Source organism: Sminthopsis crassicaudata, chromosome 3 (assembly GCF_048593235.1).
Source record: "Sminthopsis crassicaudata isolate SCR6 chromosome 3, ASM4859323v1, whole genome shotgun sequence".
In the NCBI taxonomy this organism is placed as follows: Eukaryota; Metazoa; Chordata; class Mammalia; order Dasyuromorphia; family Dasyuridae; genus Sminthopsis; species Sminthopsis crassicaudata.
Genome location: NC_133619.1, coordinates 185,643,862 through 185,670,412, shown reverse-complemented (window position 1 = coordinate 185,670,412; position 26,551 = coordinate 185,643,862). Strand labels below are relative to the sequence as shown.

General features: G+C 36.5%; 1 protein-coding gene across 1 annotated transcript in view; it reads left to right on the top strand.

Moving 5' to 3' along the window:
• The window catches only part of SLC9A4 (solute carrier family 9 member A4), an 82,993-nt gene that overhangs the window by 19,211 nt on the left and 37,231 nt on the right, over positions 1-26,551 (top strand). Inside the window, exon 3 of the mRNA XM_074299720.1 lies at positions 26,227-26,486. Coding sequence (XP_074155821.1) covers positions 26,227-26,486 — 260 coding nt within the window. The remainder of the gene's footprint in view (positions 1-26,226; positions 26,487-26,551) is intronic.

Here is a 26,551-nt window from a genome sequence, read left to right as displayed (position 1 = left end):
ACCCTGACTAACCAAAACCAAACAGATTGCCAGAATCAGGCTTAGAATATAGCTTGTGGTCAGGGTTAAATCAAATTTTCTATTTGTGTTTGAAAAGTCAACATGCTAAAGAGGGATATCTACTAAGGAAAAAGGCCTTTTTGAATACTACAGAGACTGCTTTTGCTCTTTTTGGCTGGAATAGAGAAAGAAAAAGCAATTTTATTTGAGGATGATAAATGGGGCAACTATGAAAATTCACATGCTCAAAATCATTGAAGCAGTACAAAGGAAAACCTTTAACAAGCTGGGAAGAGCATTTGATAGCTAGGCAAGGTCCAGAACTTCATGGGCTCAAAAAATGAAAAGGATTTTAGAGATAAATTTAGAGAGTGAGTATTTACTTCAAGTCATAGCGAGAACAAACATATACATACTCCCTTCACTCCCTAATTTATAGCATTTTATACCACCTTAATCTAGGAAGTGGAGGGATAGACCATAGTTGGTGGTACTATATAGCATGGTGTCCCCACTGGGACCCCACTGGGTTTGTATCAATATCCCACATTATGGTTTCTTCAATCTTCTTTTTCTGGATTGGAAGCAACATCCAACATAGAATACTACTTCCAAAATCACCATAGCTTGAGTATTCAGGTCCAGGGACTCAATCACTTGTGTCTATAAATGAAAAGGCCAAATGAGATAGACAAAAATCCCAAGTTTGATTTTCAGTGTTGTAAGATCTAAAAGAGAGAATTAAGATAAAGATCTAGATCAATGCATGGTATGTAAATTTCAGATGAACAGAAATTTCATCATTTGGATGCTACCAGAAAAATGAATGACACTGTCTGTACCTGGTAGTTATAAAGATGAAATCTTTCTGGCTACATAAACAGTGGGAAAAAGACTACTGTCACCCATGTGGTAGGGATATGTAGTAGGATGTCTTCTCCTAGAATCAGTTCTTGCCATCTTCCTCATGGATGCCATCTTCTCAAGTGATTTGGGCATACACAGCAAAATTATATTATAAATCTGGTTCAAACCTCTTGTTTCAGAGTTGAAGATATGGATACCTTCAAAGTTTCTTAAAAATCATAAACTTAGAGTTGGAAGGAACCTAAGAGGTCTTCTAGTTCTCTCCCTACAAACTTTTTTCCCCAACAGATAAGGAATCTGATGCCTACAGAATGACTTGCAAGCACACAACTATCCACCACAGTCTGTCATGTAAGACATGCTGTTTGATTCACTCTGGACCCATGATTTCATTTGACTATGTGATTTAAATTCTCCCTAAACAAATACTTAAATGTCACACAAAACCTAATTTCTTGACATTAAAATTATTATTAAGTCATTTTTCAGTCACATTTCATGACCCCATTTGGAGTTTTCTCAGCAAGATTTGAGAGTGACTTGCCATTTCCTTCTCCAACTCATTTAACACATGAGGAATTGAAGCAAACAGGGCTAAGTGGCTTGCCCAGAGTTACACAGATAGTAAGTGCCTGAGGCCAGATTTGAATTCAGGAAGATGAGTCTTTCTGAAATCAAGAAGAAGAGACTTCCTGATTGCAGGCCCTGCATTCTTTCCAAGAGCCACTTAGTTGCCCCACAGCATTAAAATTATGTGTATTAAAAATATATGTAAAAAAAAGTGGCCCCATTTCTACCCCATCTCATTGTACTTTGTCATGTATCTATCCTTTTTACCTCTAGTTTTAGCTCTGCCTTTACTTCCCTTTATGGCTCATACATACTCATTGTGAAGACCGAATTAGCACTCTGGATGTCTTGGAATCAACCTAAGTCAGGATAAACAAAAATCCTTTGTCTTTATTCTTGGTCTTTAGGGGTAGAAGGGAAGGAAATGGACTCAAGATCTCCACAACCTCCCTTCTAGTCTACTGCCAAAGTGACTCTGGCTTGTCTTACTTCACCCCCTAATCCCTCCTGCAATTATCTATATACACCAAAAGATTTAGCCAGCACATAAAAATGGGAAGGTCCATTTTCCAAGCATATGCTAATAGAATATTGTCCAATTGGCAATTAGCCTTAAGTGCTCTGTTGTCTGATTCCAGTGCATCAACTCAGAGTTTCAGCCCTATACCTTTTTTAGAACACAGGTGGCCACGCTATCCCTGACTCTGAAGGGAGGTGAGAACTCCAAAAAAGGAGGTGATCACACCATTCCTGACTTCTCAGGAAAAGAGGTGAAAGCACTAAAAAGGAGATAATCACACCCTCCCTGACATCTAAGGAAGGGAGATGAAAAGCATCAAAGGGAAGTGGAGATTGCTAGTGGGTTTCTGGGCTGAAGGGTCTTACTAGAAACAGGTATGCATGGGAGGTATTACATAAGCATATAGCTATAAAGCACAGGCTAGCAGTGATGACTCTCCCCACAGCCAATGCAGGCTCAATGTGGTGTAAGAAACATGAATTTTACATGCAAATAGTGATATAATAAACAATATAAATCAACATGGTGTTGTAAAAGATTTCCAGAAGTCCTAAAAGGAGGGTATGTAAATAACAATCACATACATGCTTTCTTCAGCAGCCAAGGGATAGTCCAAAACCAATCTATTGTCCATTACTTAATGTGTAAGGAATCGAATGATCCCTACAAGTGTGTGAAGTACTGCAACAGTTTTTATTTATGTTATGTGTTATGTGTTTATGTGTTAGGGAATCCAATGATTCCTGCAGATTTTGAAGTCCTGCAACAGTCTTATCATTTCTCAGAAAATCCAATGATTCCTGAGGTTTTTGAAGTCTTACAAGTCTTATCATGTCTCAGGGATTACAATGATTCTTGAGGGTTTTGAAGTCCAACAATTTTTGATTGTCCATGAGTCAATCGCCATAACTGCCATGCTCTTTCAGTGGTGGGCACAGTCAGCAATGGAACAACCCAATGTTTCTTGGGTCTTCTCCTTTGTTTCAAGGGTCTGCTCTGTCTCTCTCTGATGGACAAGGTGAATACGGCTCATTGGCACCCATCTGATTCCTTCTCCATCTGTGGAGATACAAGCAAACCCTCTCCCCCAAGCAGTTAACCTATCTGGTCCCTTCCATTCACCACGTTCTGGATCTCTCCACATCACCTGGTGATTTTTAAAGATAGTGGAGCTGCTTGCACGGGACACTACACTTCCAGCGGGCTATAAAACCTCTCTGCCGGAGCTAGCATATCTTTGCCAAAAATCAAGAAGTAAATAGTATAAAGAGCAAGATTTATAAGTTCTCTAAGGTTACCTGTGGCTCCCCCTTTCTTTTGTTTTTGGAGGAGTGTATTAATGTCTCTGTTTCTCCTCTCTACTATTGCCTTTCCTTGAGAATTAAAGGGTATGCTAGTAGTGTGTAAAATCTTATACTGTGCACAAAAGTGTGCAAAATGTTTAGAAGTAGATGCAGGTCCATTATCTGTTTTTATTTTTTGTGGCATCACCCATAATTGCAAATGTGTATATAAGAAATTTAGTGACCACTTAGACTGTCTCTTTTGCTGTTAGTATTGCAAAAGTGAATCCTGAAAAGGTGTCTACCACAACATGGAAAAAAGAGAGACAACCAAAAGATTTATAATGGATCACATCCATTTGCCAAATTTCTTTAGGTCTCAAACCACAAGAGTTCTTCCCTGGAGAGAATGTAGGAGTGTGGAAAGGAAAGCAAGCAGTACTGGCTTTTATTATGCTCCTAGCTTCCTTTCTTGTTATCCCAAATAGTAAACGTAAAGCTCGAGTGGCCTGATGACATTTAAAATGAGATTTTTGGGCTTCCTTAAATAAAGGAGTATTGGCCAACATGGTTAGAAGGCTTTCTGCCTTTGAATTGCCATCAAAAATAGGGTCTGAAAGTCCACTATGAGAGTGGACATGCAAGATATAAATCTTACCTGGATGCTTTCTCACTTGTTCTTGAAGTTCCTTAAAGAGCTCATATATATTAGAGGCTATGAATTTTATTTGGCTTGTGGCAATTCTTTGTACCACACCTAATGAATAGTCTGAATCAGATATTATATTTATATTTCCTGTATAATAAGTAAGAGCTAGAATGATTGCATACAATTCATTCTACTGAGTGGATTGAAAAGGAGTTCTGACTACTCTCTTTACAGTTAAGTCATGAAAGTATACAGCACAAATATTGTTTTGATGCATCTGTAAAGATAGTTGGTCCTTTAAGAGGAACTTTAGAAACTTTTTTTTCAAGAATCCATTGCCAATTATGTAATAGGCTGGTTATCTTTAATGGAGACCCATGTGTAAGATTTGGAGCCATGGCTAATAAAATTTGCCTCTCTGGGATGGTTTCACAGCATACATTAATTTGTCCATTAGTATAAAAGGTCTTTTTAGGTCTTATCCCAGATAATTGTACTGCTTGCTTAATGGCCTTTCATAAAATTCTAGCCACAAGCACTGGGTAAAGAGTAAGGCTTTGTTCTGGTTATGCTGGGAGGTTCACCTACTCTATCACACTGTCTCCCTGATGAAGGACTACTGTGGGTGCCTCGGGTAGCAAAAACTACTATTTCCAAAGGTTTTTGAGTGACTCTTTCAACCACATTGGATAAAGCTAGTTCAACTTCTCTCAAAGCCTCTTGAGCTTCTTTTGTAATGGTTATACAAAAATGGAAATAATGGTGGCAATTGATAGGTAGTCAAGCCTAACACTGGACACATCCATTGGATATCTCCTATCAATTTCTGAAAGTCATTTAAGGTGTTTAGCTTCTCTGTTCTTAAGGAAAATTTTTGTATTGTAAGCACCTTAGGATTTATCTTATATCCTAAATATTGAAAAGGAGAATGTCTTTAAATTTTTTTCTGCAGCTATGTGCAATTTGTAGTTCCTTAGTGTTTCTATTGCCTTTTGTAGACATGCTTCTAACATTTGTTCCTCAGGTGCACATCCCAATATATCATCCATGTAATGTAATAACATTACTTTTGGAAATGCTTTTCTTACTGGAGTAAGAGCAGCAGCAACATACATTTGACACATTGTAGGGCTGTTTTTCATTCTCTGTGGCAAAACTTTCCATTCATAGCTTTTATAAGGCTCAGCTAAATTAATGCTGAACACTGAAAAGGCAAATCTTTTCATATCCTCCTTATCTAGAGGGATAGAATAGAAACAATCCTTAATGTCTATAACCCAAAGAGGCCATTCTCTAGGCAATTGAGTAGGAGATGGAAGTCCAGGCTGAAGAGTTGCCATAGTTTCCATCTGTTCATTTACCTTTCTTAAATCAGTCAACATCTTCCATTTTCCAGATTTCTTTCTTACAACAAATACTGGGGAATTCCAAGAACTTTGAGAAGGTTGTAAGTGTCCTTTGACAAGTTGCTCCTATACTATATCTAATCAGGTCTAAATTTTATCACTACCTAAGGGCCACTGTTCTACCCACACTGGTATATCAGTTTTCCATTGGATAGGAATAGGTGAAAGTGTTGGCAGGCCTCAACAGCAGCCCTGCCTAAAAAGCCAAAGTACTCATTTGTAATCCTAATTGTTGTAAAATATCTCTTCCCCACAGATTGATGGGGATATTTTTCAACTACAAAAAAAAAATAAAAACTCCTGTTTCACCTTTAAATATCCATTTCAAAGGGTAGCACTAACTTCAGCTGCTATTGATCCTCCTACACCAGACATGTAGGTGTCTGCTTTAATCTTTGAACAGTGACCAGGCCAGTTGGCACCTCTAATGACTGTATGATCTGTACTAGTGTTTACCAATCCGTCTAGTGGTATGACATTTATATGGATAGTGAACATAGGTTGGTCAGCTGTCATAACTGCTGTCCAGTATATTCCTGAATTTTGTTGCTTGGAGTCAGAATCTGGGCGACTATCACCAGATTGCCTGTTAGGAGTCTGTATCAGTAATCTTATGGTACTACTTTTCCTATTTGATAAGTCATATATTGTCTACCTGTATGTAAGTACTCTCAGGAGTTTAAATGGTCAAGCCTACTATGCCTGGAGGCAAGGGATCCATAGGCTGGAGAGGAACAGATTTCACCACTCCAGGGGGTATCTCAGTTGCCCCTGCTTTCATCTCTCCAGGGAGTATCTCAGTTGCATACAACTCTATTCTCCCCAATTGTAATCCCTTTCTCCCATCAGGTTGCTTCCTGGCTGATTGATTGTGCAATCCTTTTCTCCCATTAGATGGCTTCCTGGCTGATTGTTCATGTCTGGGTACTGAACTTCTAGGCATTCTCTGGGTGTAGCATTGGCTACTATTATGCCCCAAGTATTTTTTGTCTTGGGCCCTGGGGCTGGCCCCCTCATCCTGTTTCCCTGAATCAGTCTAGATTCTGATGCCCAATGAAAGCCTGTGCTGCATTTTCGATATGGGGTATTGGGTCTTGTTCTCCCACCCTGTTTTCTCACTCTGTCTCTATGCCAATATTGAGCTTTCAGATGCACTACTTTACCACATTGAAAGCATTGACGAGTTTCTCTGGAAGTCTCTTGCCAAAAGGGACCCTGCTTCCCATGTTTGGAAGTCTGCATCATAGCCTGGCTATAAAAGGTATTTGTGCCTACTATGGCACAGTGTCTTATGATCTCCTCTAAAGGAGCATCCTTGTGTTGTCCTAGTATATTTCTTCTACAAACCTCATTAGCATTTTCTTTAGCAAGTTGCCTTATAATAATGTCTGTTATTGCATTTTCACCAGTAATTCGTATGACAGCTGTCTGCAAACGTCCCACAAAATCAGCAAAGGGTTCATTTGGCCCTTGTGCAATTTTTGTGAAGGCTTCATCCTTGTCGTTTTTACCTGGGAGAAAACCCCATGCTTTTATAGCAGCAGCATCAATTGGCTCATATGCTGCTATGGGGTAATTAACTGTACTAAAATGTCTGCATAAGAACCTACACCTGTTAGTTGGTCATGGGTGGCTGGAGTACTAACTCCATTTTGACTATTTTGTTGGGCTTGTATTCTACAGAGCTCACTATATTCAGAAAACCACAACAAGTTTTGTCCAGGTTCTAAGCATGCCCTTGCTATAGATTTCCAGTCCCTAAGGGTTAAGACTTCATGAGCCAAATTCTGTAATAACATCTTAACATAAGCTGATGTAGCCCCATAAAGAGTGCAAGCCTTTTTCAGGTTTTTGAGGATTTTTATATCAAAAGGAGTGTATCTTCTACTTTCTTGACCTGAAGACTTAAAGTGTTGAATCACAGGATACATTTCTATCCTCAAATCCTGCCCTTCTTCTGTGGCTTTAAGTAGTGCCTTTTGTAATCTAGTCATAGGAGAGGGTTATTGCTGGGGTGGAGGTGCTGGTGATATCATTGCCCTTCCCACTACTTCTCCTCCCTCCATCCCAGAAGGTGAAGTTGATGGGGGCGTGTCAATGACCTGCTCCATAAGTGAGTTGAAGCTCCCTTGTGAGATGGAGAATCACTACACCCATCAACATTATTTAACTCCACATGCCCTCTAGTGATATGGCTATTAATCCATTCATTGTCTTCCTTTTTTTCCTCACACTTCCTCCTCTGGCTCTTAAAACTTTTCTTTTTTTCTATAACTTGCAGGATTCTTTACAGTCAATTGTATTATGTTGTATATATAGAATGTTTCCTTGGAAATTGAATCAGGACCTTTATCATTGTAGTGCTCACATAGTTGATTTCCTACTAGTTTCCAATTATCTGCCCCAATATCTTCTTCCTTTAAGAACTAAAGGAACGGGGCATCTAGGTGGCGCAGTGGATAGAGCACCAGCCCTGAATTCAGGAGGACCTGAGTTCGGATCTGGTCTCAGACACTTAACACTTCCTAGCTGTGTGACCCTGGGCTAGTCACTTAACCCCAGCCTAAAAAAAAAAAAAAAAGAATAAAGAACTGAAGGAACATGTGTTTTCATGTACCCAAGAGTCCAGCGATCTGCTCCCAAGTTACAAGTAAGCCTTGTCCCTTGATCAACTTACGTATGCTTTCTATAGCTCCCCCTTGGAGTAGGGGTGGCAGTGGAGCTGGGGGAGAATCTTTTCCTAATATCTGCCCCATTTCAGCTAGAAAAGTTTACTAGTGTAGTCCTTCACAAAGTAAGTTCCCTGTTTGTCTATTAAAATACTTACCCTATTTCCTGGTCTTTGGGGACTTCTTCAGTGAAATTAGGGTCCTTGGTTCACACATTGAGCACCAAATGTAAAGACCGAATTAGCACCCTGGATACCTTAGAATCAGCCAGAGCCAGGATAAGCAAATATCTTTGGTCTTTATTCTTGGTCTTTAGGTGTAGAAGTGAAGGGAATGGGCACAGGATCTCCACAACTTCCCTTCTCCTAGTCTACTGCCAAAGTGACCCTGGCTTGTCTTACTCCACCCCCTAATCCCTCCTACAATTATCTATATACATCAAAAGATTGAGCCAGCACATAAAAGTGGGAAGGTCCATTTTCCAAGCATATGCTAATAAAGTATTGTCCAATTGGTAATTAGCCTTAAGTGATCTCTTGTCTGATTCTAGTGCATCAATTCAGAGTTTCAGCCCTTTATAACTCATGATTCAGGTTTTTTATACAATATAAAAAATGATAAAAGCAAAGCCATTCCAACATGCTGACAGTGCAAACTTCTAATTCTGTAGGGACTACAGGGGACCATTTGAAACTAATAAATAAATGTTCTTTGTGGATTATCTGTGAATTTCAGACATCTCTGCTAAATTCTCCCCAACTCCTAATTATAATTGAAAATTCATAGGACCATAAATTTAGAACTCAGAGTAATCTCAAAACTCACTGAGTATCAACCAAGCTCTTTCTTTTTACAGATAAGGAGACTAAGGCACAATAGATAGCCCACTGATCCTGGAGTAAGGAAGACCTGAATTCAAATCCAGGGCTATGTGACTGACCAAGTCACTTTTACCTCTGTCTGCTTCAGTTTCTCTAATTATAAAATAGGAATGATAACAACACAGGATTGTTGTAAGGATCAAATAATATAATATTTGTAAAACACTTAACACAATGCTTTGCACATAGTAAGTGCTTAATAAATACTTGTTTGTTTGTTTTTTTCCTTCCAGGCTCTTATTACTATTAATTGTCTAAAGTATAATTAAAACCAAGACTCCTGATTCAAGATCCAGTATACTCTCCACAATGCTGTAGGTATCCAACACGCATATGTGGCTTAGAAAATTCCCTATTGTCAGTGGAACCAAATTAAAATGTAATTGGGAACCATTATATGAAATAAATAAAAATAAAATAAAACATAGATGACATTACATTTTAAAGTTAAATCAGTAGAATTAGTCTGATGATTAGTCTGTCTGCCATTGACTCAGGATCCCATCATTTTATGTTCCTTCAGTTTTAAGGAACTCCCAGTTTCATTAAGTGTTAACAGTCAGGTTAATTTTGTTTGTTTGTTTGTTTTTTTATTTTTTTGTTTTTCCTGAGGCTGGGGTTAAATGACTTGCCCAGGGTCACACAGCTAGGAAGTGTTAAGTGTCTGAGACCACATTTGAACTCTGGTCCTCCTGAATTCAAGGCTGGTCCTCTATCCACTGCGCCACCTAGCTGTCCCCAGGTTAATTTTATAAAGGAATATTTACTTCAAGGTACAGCAAGATCAAATCTAGACACATGACCTCTAAACATCTAGGGCCATAATAACACTTTATATTACTTCAGTCTTTAGGGAGTGGAGGGATGAACCATTATTTGGTTAGTTTGGTACCTCAAAGTTCCAAGTGCAAAACACCCAAGTGCAGAATCTCAGCATTGTGGCTTCTCCAGTCTTCTCTTCTGGTTGGAAGCAAGATCATCATGATTTGAGCGTCTAGGTCCAGGGACTCTATCACCTGTGCCCATAATTGAATGAGCCAAATGAGTTTGGTGCTCTGGGTCTGACACTATTTTGCTTTTTAAATTCACCATTGTGAATGATTCAGAGGCACAATAGTTACCTCAGTCATATCTACTGTTAATCAACTGATTAATAAACAATTAAATACCGATTATGTGCCAGACATCATGATAGGCACCATGGAAATTGTTCATGGAATGTTAGAGATAGAAGAGATTTGGAGATTATCCACTGCCGAACTCATTTCAAAGATAAGAAAATTGGAGCCCAAAGAAATGAAGTGATTGGCATATAGTTATATAGCTAGTAAATGGTAAAGCCAGAATTAAAATGTAAAGCTCCCAATTCTTAATTTACTGATGATAGCATGCTCCTTAACTGGTAGGAAGAGGCAGCTGCTTCCTTCTATAGTGTCCAGTTGTGTACTGTTGGTAAATAATGAATTTAAAAATACAGGACATTTTTTGCTTACATTCAACCAACTTTTATGTATTTATATCACTTAGCTCTGGCAACAATTATCCAATCAAGATTAGCATTGCTTCTGGGAAAAAAATGAATTAAATATCTTATAGTTTCATTTACCATCTCAAATCAAAATCTGCTGCCTAGACCTTTATATATTTTTTCTATTCTTTTAGAATATAAGCTTTTTTTAAAAAATAGAAAAGAAAAAAAAAAGAATATAAGCTTATTTGAGGGTGAAGTTTTGTATTTGTGTCACCAGCATTCAGCACAATGCTTGGAACTTAGTAAATATTTGCAAGTGATATTCATTCCTTCAGTATAGTGTAGCATTGTTTATATCTAGGCAGATTTTATATTTATGTCTTTGATCACTTTCTAAGCAAACTGCAATAGAACTTCTCCTACAACTTCATCACAGTTATTATCTATTTTGAAATTTATGTGTATGCTACTCTTTGAAATTATGTGTATGCAACTCAAGTCTCTATAAGGCAGCTAGGTGTCTCAATGACTAGAACACTAGATCTGATACTTGGGGATGCATGTGGCTTTAGAAGGTCTCAGAGGTAGATCATTTTGGGGGGGATTATCATTTGAAGTTAAGAATAGACCATTCTGATATTTGATACCCATTGTCCCAAATCCATCTCTATATCTCTCTAGATTTTTTTCAATTTAGTTACAGAAATTAAGCAGTACCTATTGAAGTATCAAAGTGTGCATTAATTTTCAAGTCATTTCCAAGAATGTATTATCTTTGACTTGTGTGTGACCCTATGTAATATAACAGTCTTCAGTAAATAGGAATGAATAAAAGAATGAAAAAGAATGCATTTATCAAACAATTGCTATATGCAAAACACTAGAAAAAAATAGAAAAAAAGAAGACAATCTCACATATAGGAAGACTCAAAGGCAGATTGTTTGAAAAACCTGTAAAACCAAAGGAGACTATAGTGGAGATGAAGGCAAGACTGGTTATAATGATACAGATGCCAAAATGAGACTTTGACTTTTATTTTTCACTGAACGTTTTCTCCTCCTTCCCTTCTATTTTGCCTCCTTTATTGGGTGGAGGAAAGAGATCCTTTCATGGTGATGAGAATCACCCATGTAGTGAACAGTGAGTTTCAATTGCTACTTTTCTTCTAAAGAGTCTTAAACTTATATCTCTATCATTGACTTTTTACCTGTCATCTAGGTGGTAGAATGGATAAATTATTGGGCCTAGAGCCAAGAAGAACTGAGTATACATCCATTCTCAGATACTTAGTAGCTGTGTGACTCTGAGCAAGTCACTTAACCCTATTTCCCTGTTTCCACATGTGGAAAAATCACTTTAATATCTTTACCAATAAAATTCCAAATGGGGTCATGAGGAATCAGACATGACTAAAAATGACTGAATAGCAAAAACAACAGTGCCTTATCCACTGTGCCATCTAGTTTCATCAGACTAATCCTATTCAAAGCTATATTCACCTGTATCTCTTCTGGAAAGAGCTCTCTCCTCAATTTACCTTGTCCAAAGTGTGTGGGCTGAAAAATTTAAAGTGATCTTTGATTCAGGAAACATTATATCATAGAAAAAGTACTGTTTCAATTCAGAATTGAGTTCAAATTTCAGCCTTTTAATTTACTTCCTAATATGACCTGGACAAGTAATTTCATTTTAAAAATATTTCTCATAATCCCTCCTTTCTCATTGCTATTCACTAATTATAAATTAGTTCATCTTCTCACACCTGTATAATTTCAACAGCCTTTTAGACCCTCTCTCTTCCACCATCCTTTACCTTCTCCAATGCATATTAAACACTGATGGCAGTTTATTTTCTCTAAAATGCTTGCTTTCTACTGACCAATCATGTCTTTAGAATACCTGTGATGAAGTATGTACCCTACCTTTTGACAGAAAAATGATGGACACACAGTTTAGAGAGTCATATAATTTTAGACATATTACTATATAGATTGATTTTACTTGACTATGTTAATTTGTTACAAAGTTCCCCCCCCCACACACACACTTTCAATTTAGGAATTGGAAGTGGAGTAGAACAGATTAGCAAAAATATACCCTATTCCCTCTTCCCCCCCAAAAAAGCCTGTGAAATTTCTTTAAAATATACAAAGCACCACTAAAGGAATTTCAATAGGAAGTACAGGCAAGCAGAAACAGTTTCAAAAGTAAATGCAGAATATATTATGTACTTTTTCATTTTTAAAAAGGAAAATGTGTGAAACAGAGATTCATGGTTTCATAGAGAATTATATATATATATATATATATATATATATATATATACATATATATATATAAATGCTAGTTCAGAATGAAAACAACAACAGCAACAATAAAAACAATGCACAAAATAAATAAAATACTCACTTTATCCTATCAATCTCACACTTAAAACCCTTCACTAATTTGAAATCCTAGAATTTAGAACTCAAAGATATGTTTAAATCATTTAGTCCAACCTCCTCATTTTGCTAAGGAGATGGAGCCAGAGAGTTGAAACAATCTGTTCCATGGCTATTAAGGGAGTTTGCAGAATTTATATGCAAATACTCTGACTCTAGATTCAGTGTTCTTGTCATTATGTTCACATTCTCCTCACTGGTTTTTAAGATCTGTTATTGAATAATGATAAGGACTGGACTTGTAATTTCTTTGCTATATGAATATATAGATGAGGAAACTACTATTACCAATATTGATTACTACCTTCTCTTTGACCTATATGTTACAGAGTAGTTTAGACTATAAAACTTAAGTGACTTGACCAGAGTCACATAGCCAGTATGTGTCAGATATAGGACTTGAATCCAGATTTTCCTAGCCTTGTTGTTTGTCTATTCTTTATCCACTATACATATTCCCTTTCATTATCACCATCATCATCATGATCATCTGTTCTCAGAACCATTTCTATCTGAACTCCATCAAATATAAAATGAGGATAAACTGATAGTAATAATTATTGATTATATAATTACTGTGTTTATAGATTATATATATATGTACATTTACATAATGTACCTATACATATACATGTATTCATATATGCAATAACATAATATGGCATTTATTATATATCATTCTATATAAAACTATAACTATTACCATCACTATAGCTATATATGTGTATTTGTATATATAAACATATACAACATACACATATAAAACTTTCTTATTATATACCCTTTTTTCCATACAGGCTAGTCTCCTTACTGTCTCCTTTACATGTCCTGGATAAACAGCATTGCTCATGGCTTTCCTAATTGTCTGAAATGGCTTTGCTTTCTCCCCTCCTTCAAAATCCTATTTTTTTTCTGGCAAAATGTAACTCGCTTCTTCAATGAATTATTCTCAAATTATTACAGCCCACACTGAACTCTCCCTTCTCTCAATTCCAGATGTATTTTGTAAAGAAAAGACCAGGGCAACTAGTGGTGCACTGGATAGTGCACTACCCCTGAATTCAGGAGGACCTGAGTTCAAATCTGACTTCAGACATTTCCTAGAGGAAAAAAAACAAAGACCAGGCAGTTTCCAAACAAAAGGCTCTGACTATTTTTACCTTTGAATAGTTGTTTAGTATCTTCATGGAAAGGGAGGAGAAGTCTTCTCTGATGATTATGTTGATTTCTTCATTTTTTCTCTTTCCTCTTCCTCTTGGATTTCTTCCTCTCATTCCTCCTTCTCTTCTTATTCCTCCCCTATAGAATTGTCTTTCTAAAGATAGAGAACAGAGGAAGAAGGAGAGGGATTTTTTCAATACAATTTGTTTAACTCTTCATAATAGCCCTGTGATATGAGAATTCAGAGAAACAGTAAATAGGAAGATCCCTAGGGAGGCAGAGAAGGAGGGTATCTAGGGCCTATGCCCTAGAAGTAGGGTCATCTTGCCCAAAGCAACAAGGAGCTCAACTTGATTGCTGGGCAGTCCACATTGTGAATAGTTGTAGCAATTTTCATCTAGAATTCATGAATAGGCAGAGTTCCAAAGTGGAGTGGAATACCTGAGGGCAGCTATAACATTAGTAGGAGCTCCTGGAAGAAATAAGGAAATTCTTTGGGGAAGAAAAGTTGCCTCTTTTCCAAGTGGTCATGGTATTTTCCATGGATATATGCTAAATCAGCATAAACATGCATAGAAACATATACACATACATGATATTTCTTAAAAATGTGAAATATTTGTACTTTTTAAAAACTTTGGGGACATAAATCAATACATATTTATAATTATGCATCTAGGGCAGAGGTTCTGCATCTAGAATTGATAGACTTATAGATAGAAAGATAGAAGGATAGAAAGACTGATCAAAAACATGTCAATGTAATTTACTTTATAATTTCATTTAATGTATTTAAAAGTATTTAAAAGGGCTCATAGGCTTTACGGAACTGACAAAGAGGCCCAACATATTCATACACTTTCTTCTCTCTCTCTCTCTCTCTCTCTCTCTCTCTCTCTCTCTCTCTCTCTCTCTCTCCCCCTCTCCCTCTCCCTCTCCCTCTCTCTTTCTCTCTCTTGGATCTGAAGCTTTAAGAGCAACCCTCAGAAGCCAACTGTTCCAACATGCACATTTTTCAGATGAGCAAACTGATGTCCGGGACCTATGCCATCGTGATAATGACATATCCTTTAATAAACTTACCACTGACAGCATTAGATTGTTTAATTCCTGTCACTTGGGTTATTGAAATTCTTCTGATATCCATATAATCAATGAAAGGGAAATACTGTATATATAAATATGTTAATTTCCAGAGAAATTATATACAATCAGAGAAAGATTTTCTTCATATTGTCTAAGAAGCTGCTGGGACCTTTGGGACCTGCCACAGAATGTCTTTAGTTCCTTTTTAAATCTAAGCAATACCAAATTTGTGATTAATAAGCAATCATTCTTTCTCTTTTTAGCCTGTTGCCTTCAGTCACTTCTCTTCAGCTGAGCTCATTGAATAGCATCCACTTCATTACCCTGCTATCATCCCCACACATCCAACATGACCAATCTGTTTTGCATTGATTGAGTTCTTGGCAAAAATAGCCCTCTTTGAAATATATCTGTGACAGTAGTTTCCTTATCTGTAAAATGAACCAGTCAGGCTAAGTGATCTCTCAACTACTTTTTAACTCTTAAAAATGCTATTGTCTATCCAAAATGTGCCTAAGATTATGGATTGCTTTGGTTCTGGGAATTATCTCCAGGACTTTTTAGCCCCGTGGTACTTATTATAAGCTATTGTGTGAGAGTTTCCCAGAGGTCTGCTGTCATAGGCTGATATTAGTTATTGGGATCATATATGGAAAACTAGATTGGACCTTAAATCCTGATTTTATAGATGAGGAAACTGAGGCCCAAGGATGTTTAATGACATGTTCAGGTTCTTAAGTGATAGGTAATAGAAGATGCTTTTAGACAAAGAGAGAGAATCTGAACCCAGATTTTTTGATTTTAGAGCCAATGTTCTTTCCCCTGGACTATATGACTCCTTACATAGCAGGTAGTTTCATCAAGCATTAAAATAAATTGAGTAAGCCCGAATAATGCATTACATTAATACTGCATGGTATGTTAATATGCCATTGATTCTGATGTAAAATGATGTATTAAACTAGTGGCTACTCTGATAAATATATTGTTATATGTTTATCAACAATCAACTTTTCAGGAAAAAAATATGCAGGACATATTTTTAAGTTTAAATTGCATTATTAATATTTTCCCTCATGCCTTTCTTAAGTCTTGAAAACAATAAATCAAGTTATGATTTGTAGTATTTACCAATTTCTGAAGTGTAATGTTCACAATGAAAGTTTAAGAATGAGTCTTTTTTAACCAGTTCCAGCAAAACACTATAACACAGTAGAGTAGCCTTTGGCTATTTAAAAAATTAATCAATAAGCATTTATTAAGCACCTATTATTTGTCAAGAATTTCAAAGTGCTGGATAGAAAAATAAAAACATTAACAACAAAATTACCACCATCAATTAATATTAATAAAGCATTTTAAGGCTTGCAAAATCTTAAGTAGCCTCTCATTTTAAAAATAGTTCTGGCTCTCAAGGGGCTCACATTCTATTAATACATATTAATATAGAACTATTAATACATATTAATGCAGAATCACATAGGATTTCAGAGCTAGGAGACACCATCTAATCCTAATTTATTTTTATGGATTCTTCATCTATAAAGATGAAGAAATTGGGGCCTGAGAGGTGAAATAATATTCCCAAGTTAGCAGTACTAGAATCAAATCATTGAAATGAAAGTCAGAAGAGAGACCTTAGAGTTTGTAGCAGACTGCTCAATCTTCCATTGTTAAGCTTTTTAGCCAGACAAGCTTGCTAAGCAGCCTATCCAAGCCAAGAAGTTTGTTATTGTCACTCAATTGTTCCTCCTGACCTCATTTTGGGTTTTCTTGGCAGAGTTGAGTAGTTTTCAATGACCTTCTACAGCTCATTTTACAGATAGGGAAACAAAGGCAAATAGGATTAAGTGACTTGCCTAAGATCATACAATTATTAAGTGTCTAAAGCCAGATTTGAACTAAAGTCTTCAGAAAAAGATCATCCACTACATGTTGAGCAATCACCATTTGTCTAGACTTATGTCTTGCCACTGGACTTTGATGACTGGAAGAGAGAACAAGACTTTGTGCAACTCTGTCTCACTTCAATCCAATTTATGTGCAAATCAAGTCATCACCCTCAAGGCTCTTTGAGAATGAAGAATGAGCAAAAATTTCCTGACTACCAGCCCTAGTGCTCTGCATCATTTAACTGTCCTGCACCACTCAGCATTTATCACAATGCACAACCCCTTTTCTACACTTCTCCCCGCTCATTTCAGCATTTAGGAAGATAAATGGCTTTTGTTATTGTTGTTGTAGATATGTTACCACCAGAGGGTGACATAAAATCAGCTGCGCTTGGTCTCAGCTTGAAATCATAATTTTCCTAAATTTAAGACAGCCTTCAATCTGAAGGGGGTTTTCACAAACTTACAGATTTACAGGTCAAGGGAACTTTAGGGACAGTCTAATTCAACCACACTCATTTTACAGATGAAGCCAAGTGACTTACTCAAAGTCTTCTGAGTAATGAAGAGATGTGATTTGAACCCAGGTCTTCTGACTATAAAACCTTTGCTACTTTGACTGTACCTGGGAATCAATTTTCAAACACTATCAAATTCTATCTCTTTTTAAAATATCTAAAATTTAGTGAACTTTAACTGATATGAAAAATGACCTTTCTCTAGAATAAATGTTTTTACTTATTTTTGTGTCATGGACTCATTTGGTAGTATGATAAAGCCTATGTATCCAATTTCATAATAATGTTTTTAAATGTATAAAATAAAATGTAAGGAAAACAATGATCAATATATTAAAACAAAGTTCATGTTTAAGTTTATATTCTACTTTAAGAACTCATTTTAGAACAACTTTAAAATATCATACTTTTGGTTTTAATTTTAATTTCCATATACATCCCTTCTGTCACAGAGACCCATTTCTTATAAGTGTTGAGATTGGGAAGGGTGACCCCAAAAGTTTGAGGTCCCAGACTGGTGTCTTGAGGTGTTATAAAGGAATTTACAGGCTTGAACCCATCTCCTAGTCAATGGGCAAAGTTTATTGAAAGTAATGGTAATGCCATTACAAAGCAGACTGAATTGTAAAGGAATTCAATCAAGAAACAGAAACAAGGAGAGTCATTTTATCCAGCTTCTACCATAGATATGCTAATTCTATGCCTCAAGGGTAGGGCTAGGGAGTTTATTATTGGTATGTTAATTCTATGGCCCAAGGGTAGGACTAGAGGGCAGTCTCCAGATTGAGGGGTGGTCTCCTAATGTGATTATCACAGACTGGGCCATCAGTCAGCAATGAACTGAGAAATAGTCTATTCAGAATCAGACAGATTGGGTGTGGGAGTTTCCTGAGGCAGACTCCAAAACCAAAAGACCTAGCATTTCCTGACTCACTGCCAGAACAGAAACCCCACCCTAAAATCAGGGGACCACAAAATTACATTACATCATAAGGAAAAATAAAAAAGAAAGAAAGAAATTCTTCAGCAAGACTAACAAATCCTATATGCATTATTCTTCACTTATAGTCTTGGCTAGAAAAAGAGAGAGGTGAATTCTCATTTCTTATCTTGAAAATCAAACCTGATCATTCCAATTATATAGACTTCTGATTTATTGTCTCATCATTGTTCTTTCCATTTAGACTGCTATATGTCTTTTTCCCCCCTTTGGTTCTGTTTACTTAACTTTGCATCAGTTCATGGAAGTTTTCTCATGGTTTTGTATGTTCTATATATTCATTCTTTTCCTTTTGGCACAATAATATTCCATCATGCTAATTTACTACAATTTACTTTTCTCCAATTCAAGGGCATCTACCTTGCTATTCTTTGCTAGTCAAAAGTACTGCCATCAGGATTTTGGTGTATATTAAGGCCTTAATCTTTTGACTTTGTTGCAGTTGAAATGTTTAGCAATGGGATCTCTAGGTCAAAGGCATAGAAATTTAAGTCCATACACATTTCCTCAGAATGGTTTCAAATTATTTTTCAATATGGTTGGGCTAAATTACTTAAAAAACAAACAAAAAACAAAACAAAACAAAAAAAAAAAAAAACAACTTCCGAATATTTATATTTGTATTTATTTTACCTATATCTCAAAAGTGCTGTTTTAAGTAAACACTTTTTTGATTGCTTCAAAATCCTTCTTTTTAAAGTATTCATGTATTTAAAACTAAATACAAAATAAAAAAAATAATAAAATAGAAAAAGAAAAATAGAAGAGAAAAATAAAACAAAATATTGTCATGTACTCAACAGAACATCAGGGAGGATTCAAAATATATAAAAATAAAATTCCAATTCAAGAAAGCATATATAATAGTAAAAGAGATTATATTCATGACTGTTCATCTTTTTCTTGCTTCTTTGTAGGTTGTTTGTTGGTTCTCTGCTGTGTATTTTTTACTTTATTCTATTTTTCCCCTTTCATCCTCCCTCTCTCCACCAAGTAGGCTCCAGTCAACCATGAATGAAGCCATGTTCATATATACATACACCTACATATGTACACACATGCCTATGCATTTCAAATAATGTTAATATGACTGACATACTGTTGTGCCACAGTTCCTTAATTGTCCTGCCTCAGTTTTACTAAATTGTCCTGCCTCAGTTTCCCTAAGTTGTTCTACCTCAATTTCCCTTAGTTGTTCTGTCTTGATCCCCTTAGTTGCACACACACCCCCCTCCTTGGGTTCACTAGGACTGATATAACTCAGGGGTAGTTACTCTAAGGTTATAAATTGTAAATATGTAAACTCAAGATAAGGGGGAGTTCAGACTTCCTGGCTCCTAACTCCTCCTAAGTCATCAATAATTTATGGTCCTAACCCCCAACCTGTCAGACCTGTATTGATGGTCCCTACCTAGAGATTCTCTCTCACCAGAGTTTGGACTTCACCCCCTGCCTTTGTTTAACTACCCGAGCTCAGAGCTATAAATATACCATTGAGAATTCACATTTGAAGCTGGATGCTTTGGACATCAGCCCTGGGGGCATCCTGCTCCCAGTACAATCTCTCCCTCTAAGAAATCCAAATAAAATGTTAAAAACTCTCTAATCTCTATCTTGCCTCAATTTCTCCAGCATTACAATACAATGTAGATTTCTCTCTTGAAAATTTAACTTTGTCTGAGATCAGTGATTACTTTTTTTTATACTAATACATTCTACTTCTGAGTCTTGCAGTATTCTGAGGCTTGTTGTATGCCTCTTATTTCCTATTTCTGCTAATTCTCCTATTTTAGTTCTCCTTAACTGATCTTGCTATTATAACTTCCCCCCATCTCTTGGATCTCTCTCTTATCTTCTTCCCCCACTTTTTCCCTTTCTTTGTCCCATTCCCATTGATTTACATACTTTATTCATCTTTATCCCATTACTAAACATTCTTCTGAACTCCACCTTATCTTATGCCACTGTTTCCCTCCCTCTTTATTCTTTTCTCATTAATCTATACACCTTGTCCCACAGCCATCAATCTGCATACCCTTCTATACCTCACCTTATAGGAAGTCAGTAGATCTGGATTCTCACATTAGATATGCTACTTACTATTTGTATAATCTTTGGTTAAAAAAAAAAAATCACTTCATCTTTGCTGGCCTGTTTTCTTTTCTGAAAAATGAGGTGATCAGACTCTTCTAGCTTATTTAATAAAAGTCCACTTTCTACAGAAATCCATTTCTAAGCCCCTCTTGATTTTAATGCCTTCCCTTTATTAATTATTTCCTATGTATCCTTTGGCAGAGTGAAAGAGTGCCAGGCCTGGAGTTCAAATCCAGCCTCAGACACTTATTAGCTATGAGACCCTGGGCCAGTCATTTAATTCTGTTTGTTCTAGCTGCTCATCTATAAAATGGCAGAAGAAAGTAATAGCAAACCAGTCTAGTATTTTTGCCAACTCACCCCTCCAAAAAAGAAAAAAAAAAAAAAAAAACAACAAAACCTCAAATAAGGTCACAAAAAAATCAGACATGATGTAATGCTGAAGAAACTGAGCAAGATAGAGATTAAAGAGTATTCAATACAGAATTTATTAAATGGAGAGATTTACTGGGACCAATGGATCCATGGTTGGTCCCAGGGCTGAAGGAGACTATCATCTCAAAAAATCCAGCACTAAATATTGGATACAGGATTTTTTTTATAGGGTAACAAGAACAATAACATAATGGGGGAGGTACCTGGATGGGGCTGACCTAATGGGGGGAGCACCTAGGATGACATAATGGGAGATATTGGAGAGGTTCCCGATATTCTAATGATGTCTAAAATGGATAAAGACCTTTATCCCATCAAACATTAAGAGGGAATGACTGTAGTCTAAGGTCTAAGGAGTAAGACCTTTATCCTAACATTAAAAGGGAATGGTTATAACCTGAGGCAGAGTAACTGAAAAGGACAATTAGGGAAACTGGGTCAGGACATTCAAAGAGAACTGTGGCACAACATTCCACACTCTCTCTCTTCTAACTATTCAAATCTTCCTCTAAAAGGTCTTAGCATCATAATTTTGACTAACCCTATGTAAAGTAAATAAACTAAATAAAAACCAAAATAAAGCTAGAACAATGCAAGGACTTATGGCAAGTGCAAGTTTCTCCCTGATAACCCCAGAGTTAATCAGCAATACACAAAGCTCCTCATTGCAATCATGTCAGGTCCTCTGCAGTTGGGGAGATATGGACAATTCACTGTGAGTTAGGTCTGTTGTGGTCATTTATGACTCAGTCTCTGCTTATAGAGCAGCAGGGCTCAAAACAGTTGTGCTGCCCTTTCAGAGGGGCAACCCACTCCAGGGGAGAAGGGTGAGGCTTAGAGTAGCTCCACCTGTCCCAGCCCAGAGGAACAGAGAGGGCTGCAGAAAGGATCAGATTTCTGAACAAATTATGCAGTTAGACCAAGGCAGGCAAACTCCAAACTTTTAGAGGCCTGATACCAAACTGCAAGGTCCTTTTAAGTATGCTGAAATACTAAATAAGGACATGGAGTAACAGGAGTGGAGAAACAGATCAGAGAGACTGCCAGTCCCCAGACAGGTATCTGATTTCTGGTTGTTTCTAAAAAATAATCCCAAAGACTGACTGCTAGAGCAATTCCAGCAGAATAAGGAATTTCAAAGTTAAAGTATAACCAGCAAATCAGTCCAGTAAATTTAAGCAAGGAGTAAAGGACTGTTGGCTTCCAATTAGGACTTGGACTTCCAATTAAATCTGAACTAGTAAGATAGGGGGTGGGGCAGAAGTCCCTAAGAAAATACACCAGTTTCCCCAATTTCCTATTTCTACCTCCCTTTTTCTTTCCTTTTTTTTTTTTTTCACGGAAAGGAATTATCAAATAATCATCCCACATATAAATCATATACATATATGTAACAGACTAAAAATCCCTCAAACATAATAGCAATAGTTACACAAGTTTAACAATTTCCATCCAAAATCCCAGTAATAGTTTTAACAATTCAGCTACTTTCCCACTCCTCCATATCAGTCTAAATTACATCTGGAGCAGGGGTGATAGTTTTCTCAAAAACTGCTTTCTGCTGAAGATGGGCAGAGATTCTCAGTCCAGGTAGGGGGAATGGGTGTAATGTGGCATGCCAAAAATCAAAGCTCAATCTAGGTCCCAGAAGCAAGTCAGTATCTGTAATTTGACCAAATCTAGAAACAAAAATAAATCTAACAAAGAAAAGTTAGAACAATCTGAGATGAAAAGACTGGTCCACAAGGACTACTACAAGATGTGGCCTCTCGTTAATTATAAACCTTAAAAAAAACTTGAATATCCAGACACAATATCTAGTAACTGATAGATGACCAGATGAAATACTTATTTACTCAAGTATTTAGGATATAATGATTACAGATAATTAGATTGGAAACAGCAAGATATGGCATAATTGAATTGCATTAACAGTTTCTTGTTGACCAGTGCTCTGATTATAGAAATTAGTTACAGGAGGAAAAAATGCAGGGATATATTAACTACAAACCCAAGAAATTTTACCTCCAATAACAAATCCCATTAACTAAAGTTTCAGATAAATCCTAAACTGATATTTACCATAACCTCATATTTATATGAATCAGTTTTATCCTTTTAACTAAGAACCAGGGTGAGTACAACTTGATAAAAAATCATCTGGAACAGTTTAGAGGGAGGGGGGAGGAGAGAATTCCATGTGGCTGCCCTTCCCACCGCTCCACCTCCCAAGAGGCAGGGGTGAAGGAAGGCAAACTAAAATACTCCATACCTTAAGTAGCTGGGGTGGGGGGAGGGGGACAAGTTTAAGTCTTCACCTTTGAAGACAAAGATCCCTACCCCTTCCAACCTTGAAAGTAGCAGAAATCAGTGGGGGGGAAATGGGGGGAAGATTCCATAAAACTCACATGTCCAGCAGAGCTGAATTTAAAGCATAACTTATAATAATAACTTAAAAATTAGGAAAGGAAGTAAAACAATTCTGAATTCAATAATTCATGTATTTCTATGAATACATGAAACCATAGTATTAATCATCTGACTTTCATTTGATATGATCTCTAATTTAACTGGTTCAGATTAACTTATGATTTAAGAAAAAGTAACTTCAAATGGTCTTCAAAGATATTCACTTTAAAATATTTTTAATGACAACTTTTGTATATTACTAGAATGTGTGTTTTGTGCTTATGGGGAGAGGGTTATTCTCAAAATAATTGAATAAAGTCGATAATAATTATTATTAAAAAACAAAAAACAAACAAACAAACAAACAAAAAACAAAGAGAACCAGATGACATGAGTATGAGCTTGGTGACCTTTCCAACCCATGCTTCTAACAGCATGGCAAGCAGATGTAAGGCACTTTCAGTTTGTGGCAGCCACAAGCAAATCTTCAAGTTAGAACATATTCTTAAAGTTTTCTTTGAGTTTAACTTCATTCCCCCACCCCACAAACCCAGTTAAGCTCATGCAAAACTGCTGTTTCTGGTTGCTGTGGGATAGAGATGCTAACTTCTCATGTTGCTCCTCACTTCCTTGATCTGTGTTGACTTTGAAAAATGCAACACCCAGTGATTTCCAAAGGCCTCATCTAAAGTTGCTCCAGGATAGAGACATGCAAGGAGTGGAACAGTAAAACCACTGGATTTCTCTTGGATTTCTTTTGTAACCATAAATCACTATTTTCCCTCTCAAAACTCAGCCAAGGTTTGCTAGTAATGTGGCCTCACTTTATTTAAATAAAAGAGACTATTGCCAACTCAATTGACTACTAACTGACTCCAGATTTGTTGAAAGACTTGCAGATTGATGATGTTCTCCTCCTCCCCTTCCTCTTCTCCCCCCTCCCCCCCAGTTTGTGAGTCAACTTGTATGGACATCAGCCATTTCTGGGACCAAGGGTCAAAGTAGAAGCAAGGGGAGTTCCCAACAGCTGAAAGACCACTTAATGTGGAAAGAAGATATGTAATGCCCCCACGAATATTGAAAGTGACACCAAAGCCAGAGTTTAGTATTAACAAAATAAACTAGGGAATACAAACAAGGTGAATAAATGCAAAGTATATTCAAAATAAATACAAAATAATTTGGTCAGGGCAAGCCTGGAGGAAGATGCTGCCACTGGGATGAATCAGGAAAATCTCCTATAAGAGGTGGCTTTTGAGTGGATCCTTAAAGAGAGCTTTTCTTCAATAGGCAGAGCTGTGAGGCATGGGAGACATCCTTCATGCACATCCCTTATTGCCTTCTTGCAGGAATTTTACTTAGAAAAGCTAGGTTGGCTAATACTAATGGGACTACTTGAAAGATCAGTGACTTTCCTCATGGTTGGAAACTCAGTTATGAGAGCACTCTCCACTTATTTAGATCAGTAACCTGATCTAGCAGTGATAGAAACTTTGGGAAATAATGATGATGTCATCTGAAGTTCATGATTACAAAGAAAGGAAACTTATGATTGTTATTAGACATGGTCGTAGGCTTGAGTGGGGAAAAAAGTAGGAACATGAATCTTTGGCTAGAAATTTTGAAAGAAAATATTTTTTCAATAAATTTAGGAGGCTCTAAAAAGTGAAATTTTGATAATATGATTGAAAATAATCCCAATTAGGGGAAAAGTTGGAGAAAGTTATGTAAAATAATTTCTTTTGTGCTGCAGAAAATTTGCCTAGCATTAGAAAAGACTTGTACAAAAAAATTGACTTAAAAGTATAATGAAGTGGTAAGAACCCTAATAATATTAAGACCTCCAGTAAATAGATAAGCCCCCAGGAAGTTTACTTGATACACAAAATCAAGTTTTTGTTCTAAGTCACATTGTGGGAACCTCCTAACTCTGTATAGAATTCAGTCTATTATATAATATATCCTGGCACTATAATAGTTCTTAGATTTAGAAGTAGAAGGAAGCTTAGAAATCATTGAGTCCAAACTCTTCACTTTACAGATGAAGAAACTGAGGACCAGAGAGGTTATACAATTGGCCCAAGTTTGGATTAATTGTACAGCATACTGTTAGCATAGTATACCATTAATTGTATTAATCATATAATTAAACCTTCTAATTCTGCTCTTTCTATTAGCCCTTTGATATTTCCACATATGCCAAATAGGTTATATAATACATTTTAAAATAACAAAAAAAAACAAAACAAAACAAAAAAAAACAAAAAAAAAAACTATTGAACTAGAGGACAGCTAGGTAGAGCAGAGGAGTAAGTGCTTGTCCTGGAGTCAGAAGGACCTGAATTCAAATTTGACCTCAGACACTTATTAGCTATAAAACCCTGTGGAAGTCACTTAATGCTGTTTGTCTCAGTTTTCTCTTGTGTAAAATAAATCGGCAGAGGAAATGGCAAACCACTCTGTCAGGAAAACCCCAAAGAGGGTCATGAATAATCGAAAGATATTGGAACAACTGAACAATAATAACAAAAGTAGTACAGTGGATAGAGCATTGGAGTCAGGAAGACATGAATTCAGATCCAATTTCAGATACTAACTGGCTGTATGATTTTGGACAAGTCATTAAATCTTGGTGTGCCTCAGTTTTTTTCATCTGCAAAATGAGGATTATAATAGCACCTAACTTCCAGGGTAATTGTGAGGATTAAATGAGATAATAATTGTAAAGAGCATAGCACCTGGAAGGTAGTAAAAGCTATATAAATGTTAGCTTTTATTATTATTGTTGTTTATTATTATGGCTTAAACACAAATTAGAAATTCAAGAATCCCAAATAGTTCTAATTAGTGTTCATTGTTTCTTTGTGCAGGTGTTATACAATATATTAATTGCCTTCACGAAGATGCATAAATTTGAAGACATAGAACCCATTGACATTTTGGCTGGATTTGCCCGATTTATTGTGGTAGGAGTTGGAGGGGTATTTTTTGGCATCATCTTCGGCTTCATTTCTGCCTTTATCACACGTTTCACACAGAACATTTCTGCAATTGAACCACTGATTGTCTTCATGTTCAGCTACTTGTCTTATTTAGCTGCTGAAACACTCTACCTTTCCGGCATCCTGGCGTGAGTACAAATTAAGAATCATCTCTCACCACAACTAAAAGAGAATCAGAATAGTCCTATGGGGA